We start from the raw sequence: 6,884 nt of genomic DNA on the forward strand, positions 1-6,884 counted from the left end.
CACCCCAGACCAATTCATCAGAACCGCTGGGAGTGGGACCCAGGTGATCTCAGGTGATCCTGATGAGCAGCCGAGGGAGAGCCACTGTCCTCAAAAATCCGAACGCTCATAAAAAGCTCCCTGCGTGGTTATAATATACGTCCGAAGGTGGTCGATTCACTCATTCAGTAAGTGCTTAATGAGCGTCTATTATATTATGTGCCAGGCACTAAGCTGGGTATCAGGGGCAGAGCAGAAAATAAGAAATCAAAATCTCTGCCCTCATGAGGTTGACATTGCAGCAGAGGGAACCAACAGCAATAAATAACCAATACATAAAAATAATCGCAAATCATAATTAAAGCCACAAGGCCCATAAATTAGGATGTGACCTGAAGAATAATAGAGGGATCTTCTTAGGGAGGCCAGGGAAAGCTTAATGAGTAACACGGGAGCTGAAGCCTGAAGGGACCGAGGAAAGAGCATTCCAGGTGGCGGGAACTGCCAGTGCAAAGGCCCTGTGGCAGGTAAGGGCTCGGAATAAGAAAGTGGCCAGTGCGGCTGGGCATCCGAGGTAAGGACGGGGTAAGGTGTGACGGGGGATGCGGCTAAGAGCAGGAGCTCGATCAGGCAGGGCCGTGGAAAACCTGAGTTTAGACTCCTGACTGTGAAATTCTCTGCAGTCCTCACAAGTGGCTCAGCGAGGAGTAAGCGGCTCAGAAGATGAAGCGATGTGAGGAAACACAGCTCAGAAGGGTCTCGGCTGGGATGCATGGCCAGGTCTCCTGACATGGCAAAGCAGAGGCCACAGGCCTCTCTGAAAGTGGTTCTCACCTCTTCTGGCCGTGATCCCTTTTTCTGCCCAACTGCTGCTAATGCACTTGGTGCCAGCCCAGCATTGTTCTCCCTCCCACCCCACCCACCCGCCTCACAGGCACCATCACCATGGGAACCGAGCCAGCCAATCAGAACACTCCCTTTTAAAGGGGAGCCTTATAAATTGAGCCTCCTCTGCCCAGACACACCACATCCAACACTGAGAGGCGTCCAGGAACCCCTCCCCCTGGAGAAGCCAAGTCAGCCGCCCCCTGCTTCCCTCCAGGGTAGACAAGGGGAGTCTCCTGCCTGGAATGCTCAGGGCCAAGGTCCAGGCCTACAGCCACCCAGCTTAGAGCCCCCTTCCCCCGCGAGGCCATGCAATGACACCGGAGCCACTCAGGAGCCCCTGAGAGATTCTGGTGGTGACCTGGGGAATACCTGGAGCCGCGAGAGCAACGTGCCGCCGAGCCTGCAGCACTCCAGCCTGGAGAGATGCAGTGACATCAGTCGGTTGAGCAGCGGGTACGCGGGGGATGAGGAGAGCAGCGAGGTCAGCTTGCTGGGAGGCAGCAGTCGAATCGTGCGGTTGAACAGAAGCCTCCGCACCCAGGCAGGCGGCGCCCAGACCAGCCAGGTTTGCGCCACCTACTCTCCCAACCAGTTGAAGAGCCGGCTGGCCAGCCAAGCTGACAGCACCGTGCAGACTGGAAGGGAAAAGTGAGACCAGCCTGCCGGGCGGCAGCGTGGCCAGCAGGGCCAGCAGCTTGAGTGACATCAGTCTCATCAGCCTGGGCAGCAGCGCCCTGAACTACCAGGTGAACAGCGGGCTGGTCAGTTCCACGGGCAGCCTTCCCTCCAGCCAGGCCAGCAGCTTCCAGAGCATCAGGGTGGATGGCGATGTGCAAAGCGGGCTGCAGAGCAACACCAGTCTTCCGGGGGACAAAGCTGGGGGCAATGTGAATGCTAGGGACCAGGTCACCAAGGGTGAGCAGCCTGCCCAGGTGTGCATGCCTTTATGAGAAGATTCGCCACTAGGACCTCGAAAAATGCAGACATGAGGACAGAGCAAACCCAGACTTCACCCAGAGTGGTTATTGCCAACAAAAGTAAGAAAGACCTTTAAAAAGTACACACTTGGTCAAAATCATCGATGGATAGCCCTATCTGTAGCAACAACCATCAGCAGAAGAGTCATACGTAGCCAACTACACCGAGAATCAGCAATCGATGATGAGACCATCTACACTGAAAACCATTCTTGGGAAGAATACGATCAAGATCCATCAGTGCTGGGTCCACCTGTGTTAAGACCACCAGTGGCAATAACATCAGTCCTGTGAACCCCAGTGACAAGCCGTCCCTGACAGCATCCATCAATGGCAAAACCATCTCTGTTGAGAACCATCGCTGGTGGGATCACCTGTGCATAAACTCATCAGTGGGGACAACTGTTTTCAAGGCAAGTGTCAACTGTATTAAGAACCATCTGAAGTTAGAAGCTTCCACGATGAAACCATCCTAAGTGGAGGACACCATCTACAACCGACACCAACCATGATGAGCTCAGAAGACACAACCACCAACCACAGATGGGACTGTCCATGTCGAGAGCCAGCTGAAGCGAGCGCTATCCAGGGGGCTCTGTCCCAAGCACGCTCTGTGACGCGCGCTGCCCACAGGAGCCAGGAGCGTCTAGAGAGGACAACTGTGACGACTGCATCAATGGAGCCCCATCCCTGAGGACCATCATCCAGGGAAGCTTTACACTTTCATTTTGAACCCTGTTTCCAGACAGCTTCAGCCCAGGATCTTCCCAGGAGCAAATGCTCCCTGACGTCCATCCGTGTCTCTGTTGGATCTCAGAGGAGGCAGAGAGACAAGAGGAGAGGCCAGGAACCATCCTTTGTTGAGATGGTTGGGACAGTGCTTCCCATGGTGACAGAGACCAACCCAGCCGAGAATGGCTGCAATGGGTGAGCTCTGGGCCATTTAGTGAATGACCCCTAGGTAGGTGGGAGGGCTGAGGTCTCTGCCCCGCCCCTTCTCAGGACAATAAAGCACTCCCCGGGGCTGATCACATAGACTTGTGTGTGGGGGGGGGGGGAATGGGGGGAATGAGTGTGTCCTCGGAGGGACAGAGGCCAGAACAGTCATGAAGACATCCACTGGGTACCAGAAGGAAAGCTGAGGGGGCACCAAAGACAATAAAAGGTGTCTGGAGAGGCTGTGTGCGTGTGTGTGTGTGTGTGTGTGTGTGTGTGTGTGTGTGAGTCTGTACGCTTTCCTGGCACGGCTACCATGACAGTGGGCCACGATCATACTGAAGAACCGTGGAAGGAGTAGGGCTTAGCTACCAACTCTGCTGCTTCTAAGCAAAATCCTCACACTTTCTGAGCCTCAGCTTGCTCATATGGAAAATGAGACCAGTCACCCCTATCTCATACATGGATAGGATGGTTACGTGGATTACACGATAAACGTATTTTAAGTACCTGGCTAGTAATAGACACCGTTTGATCCCTTCCCTTTTCTTGCCCATCTGTACAATGGGCACAGTGGTTTCTGCCTTGTTTCACTCACAGGCACAAATTAGCCTGCTTAATAGAGCATCTGCTTAGGAGTCAAGATGGTTCAGCAGATGGGTTTGAGGAGGGGTGAGTTTTTCTGGGTTTGAGGGTGCCACGTGTCTGGACGGGTGGGCTCCTTCCCCTCAACCATGAGCACCCCTTTGAAGGACAGTCTCCCCGACCTTCCTGGCTCTTCACAAACTGACCTAAATATGTTTTCCCTACCTCAACTCCGGCTACTTCCTCCTAACGCTCTAGGTACTGTCACAAACCTGAGTTCAAGCCTCTGGGCCTTTGCACACACTCTTCCCTCTGCCTGCCGTAATTTGCGTGCAGTATAATTTCCATACAATATAATTCACCCTTTTTTAGTGTACAGTTGTATGCTTTTTGACAAACACACACGTGCAGTCATGGTGATCCACCATCACCCCCAGAATACCAACTCGTTCCATCATCCCCCCCCAAAATCCCCTCATGCCCCTTTATATCCGTCCCTCCTCCCACCTCCACAATCACTGACCAGTTTTCTGTCCCTACAATTTTCCAGAATGTCATGTACATGGAATCACAGTTTGAGCCTGGCTGCTTTCACTTAGCTAATGCATTTGTGACCCACCAACATCGTTTATGTTCGTCCTGAGTAGGGTCCATGGTTTATCAGTCCTCTGGTTGAGAGGCATTCTGCTTGTTTCCGTTTGGGGAGGTGATGAATCGGCTAATAAGTGTTTATGTACCGGATTTTGTGCGAACATAAGTTTATCACTTCACTTGGGTGAATACCTAGGAGAAGATGGTTGGGTGGCATGTAAGCGTGCTTCACTTTATAGGAAACTGACAACTCATTTTCTAAAGGAAGCTTTGCTTTACCGGAACTTTGTATTTGCTAGAGCTTTGGTTTTTCATTTTAATGATCTAGCTCCCTGTTCATTATCTTAACAATATGAGGAAGTTTGTTTCAGCCTCCCATTATTAACTCCATTTTACGTATGGGGAAACTGAGGCACAGAAAGGCTAACACTGTGTGAGTTAGTTGGCAGGGCTGGGATTTGAACACAGGCAGTGTGGCTCCAGAGTCCATGATCTTAACCACTGGCCTCTCTACCCTTCCCTCTGTGCTTTGGACTCATCGGGCCCCCAGCAAACCCAGGCCACAGGCCACACCAAACACAGGGCCCCCAGCCAGCTGTTTCTTGTCTCAGGCCCCTAAATATAATGCCTCCCACTGGATGTGTCTGTCTCCCTGAGGGGAGGTGCCACTCCCACCCCAGCTGATTTTTTTTTTTTTTTTGGCCGTGCCACATGGCTTGTGGGATCTTAGTTCCCTGACCAGGGATCGAACCCGGGCCCATGGCAGTGAAAGCATCGAGTCTTAACCACTGGACTGCCAGGGAATTCCCGGTCCCACCCCATCTGTATCCTCGAGGCCCCATCCCTGTCAGCGGCACCAATGATCGCCGAATGAATGAATGAATGAATGAGCAGGCAAGTGAGTGAAGGATGCATGGCTGAATCAGAGGAAGAGATCTGGGTCCTCCAAGGCCCGTTCTCCAGCAACTACAGCCCACTGTCCAAAAACAAATGTAGCTCAGGATCCAAAAGTTAACTACTGCTTACTGTGCACGCCCCAGCCCCCAGGACAGCTCCATCCTTCTCTCACTGTCTGCCCGGCAGATGTGTGTTGGCCCAGCTCCCTCCCACCCCAGCACTGGGCACGCAGCAAGCGCTTGAAGTAAGGATCATTTTTCAAGTGGGCACAGTGATTTTTTTCTTTCCTGTCCACTAGCTCGGCGTTTGGGGTGCAACAGAGTTGGAATGATGGGTTGGCTGCAGGCGCTGGCTCCTGAATTATTAACTGGGCTGGGGAGAGAGTTGCTTACAAATGCTGTCTGTCCAGCAGACCGCAGCAGCCCTCAGACTTCAAACAGGCCTGGAGAGGGCAGGCAGGACAGGTTGGTGGACCTCACATGCTGACCGAATCCAGGGCCTCTCTTCCCCAGTGCTCCCTTGGCCTCCGTCCCCCAGCCCTGCCTGGAAGGAGGTCATCTTTCACGCTATGATGTGCCTGGTCTGTTGGATTCAAGCTCCTGACCTCTCCTCCTCTGCCCACTCCAAAACCAGTGGGTAAAATGGATGGAGTCTGGTGAGTATGGTTCTTTCTGAGCCAGGAGCTTGCTGGGTAAGCCGGATTCTCAGTCCACGGCTCCTAATGGGCAGGGAGGGGGAGTAGGGCGTCCAAGGTCAGGTCCCCTAGAAGCAGAGCTGGGGGTTCTTGTTCCAAGGAGAAGGGAAGAGGAAAGCAGGTTGGGGAAGGGAAGGGGCTGGAGAGCGGCCTCAGACTGATCTCACGGTGAGGGGGAGGGAGTGGGAGGGGGGCAAGGGGGGGTGTTCTACAGTGTCAATTGCAACTCAGAGCTGGTCCCACCTTCGATCAAAGGGGGAGGGCCCTTCATGCCTCCATGCCTGGGTGAGGGGAACATAACCTCCCTGGTGGAATAGCTCCCATCCAACTAAGGGCAATTCTCCAGAGAAGGGACAGCTGTGAGTCACTAGTGGCAATGCCAGGCAGGTAGTCAGGTTGGTATGGTGGCTCCACACAGTGGTCAGGAGCTCAGCTCCTTCCAGATCTCCATTCCCACCATCCTTAGGATGAGACGCTCGTGCTCATGGTCCAAGATGGCTGCCCAAGCTCCATCCAACACATCTCCATCCAACACATCTCCATCCAACATCAAGGAGAGCAGGGGAGGAAGGAGGGAAGAAAAGCTTGGCCCTTCTTGTTTAAAAAAGGCTTCCTAAAAGTCCCATACGACAGGGTTATACCTAGCAATAAGAGAGGTGAGGAAATTTGGTCTTTATTCTACGAAGCAATGTGTAGAAATGAAATTGGCATTCTGTTACTGGTAGGGGAGGAAGGAATGGATATTGAGGTACAAACTGCCCCCGATCAATTCTCCGCTTTTTACCTTCTAATAACATCACCCTTTCACTTAAGACCTTTGGGGTATCTGGCGAAAACGGCCCCAATACCTAGCAACCCCTCCCACTAAGAGGAGGAGTCTATTTCTCCATCACCTGAATCTGGGTTGATCTTGTGATCTTCTCTGACAGACAGATAGTGATGCTCTGCAGGTCCAAGTCTAGGTCTTCAGGGCCCTTGCAGTTTCTGCTCACACACTCTTCACTCTCTACAGCTATCACAGGATCAAACTGGGCCAGGCTGTTACATGATGAAAGAATCCCCAGGCCCCCCAGCCATCCCTGTCAAGGCCGTCATAAACCAACCAGCCCCACGTGACCCACCAGTGACCACAGACACATGAACAAGCCCAGCCCAGATCAGCTGAGCCTGACCCAGACCAGAACCACCACCCACTGAGCCAAGCCAAACTGCTGACCGACAGGCTCCTGAGCTAAAGTGGGTTTTTAAAGCCGTTCTCTTTGGGGCTAATTTGTTACACAGATAAAGCTAACTGCTACTGCTCTGCTATTGGCCCCTTGCTCTCAGGATAAAGAATA

At 52.8% G+C, this 6,884-nt stretch overlaps 1 protein-coding gene across 1 annotated transcript; it reads left to right on the forward strand.

Annotated features, from left to right (window-relative positions):
- The first annotated feature begins 854 nt into the window (after window positions 1–854).
- Window positions 855–1,519, forward strand: C16H16orf82 (chromosome 16 C16orf82 homolog). Its single transcript, XM_068525271.1, is given in 4 exon segments — window positions 855–899; window positions 901–958; window positions 961–1,029; window positions 1,032–1,519. Coding segments are annotated over 4 exon segments (660 nt in total).
- Window positions 1,520–6,884: the final 5,365 nt, after the last annotated feature.

Source organism: Eschrichtius robustus, chromosome 16, assembly GCF_028021215.1.
Source record: "Eschrichtius robustus isolate mEscRob2 chromosome 16, mEscRob2.pri, whole genome shotgun sequence".
Lineage (NCBI taxonomy): Eukaryota > Metazoa > Chordata > Mammalia > Artiodactyla > Eschrichtiidae > Eschrichtius > Eschrichtius robustus.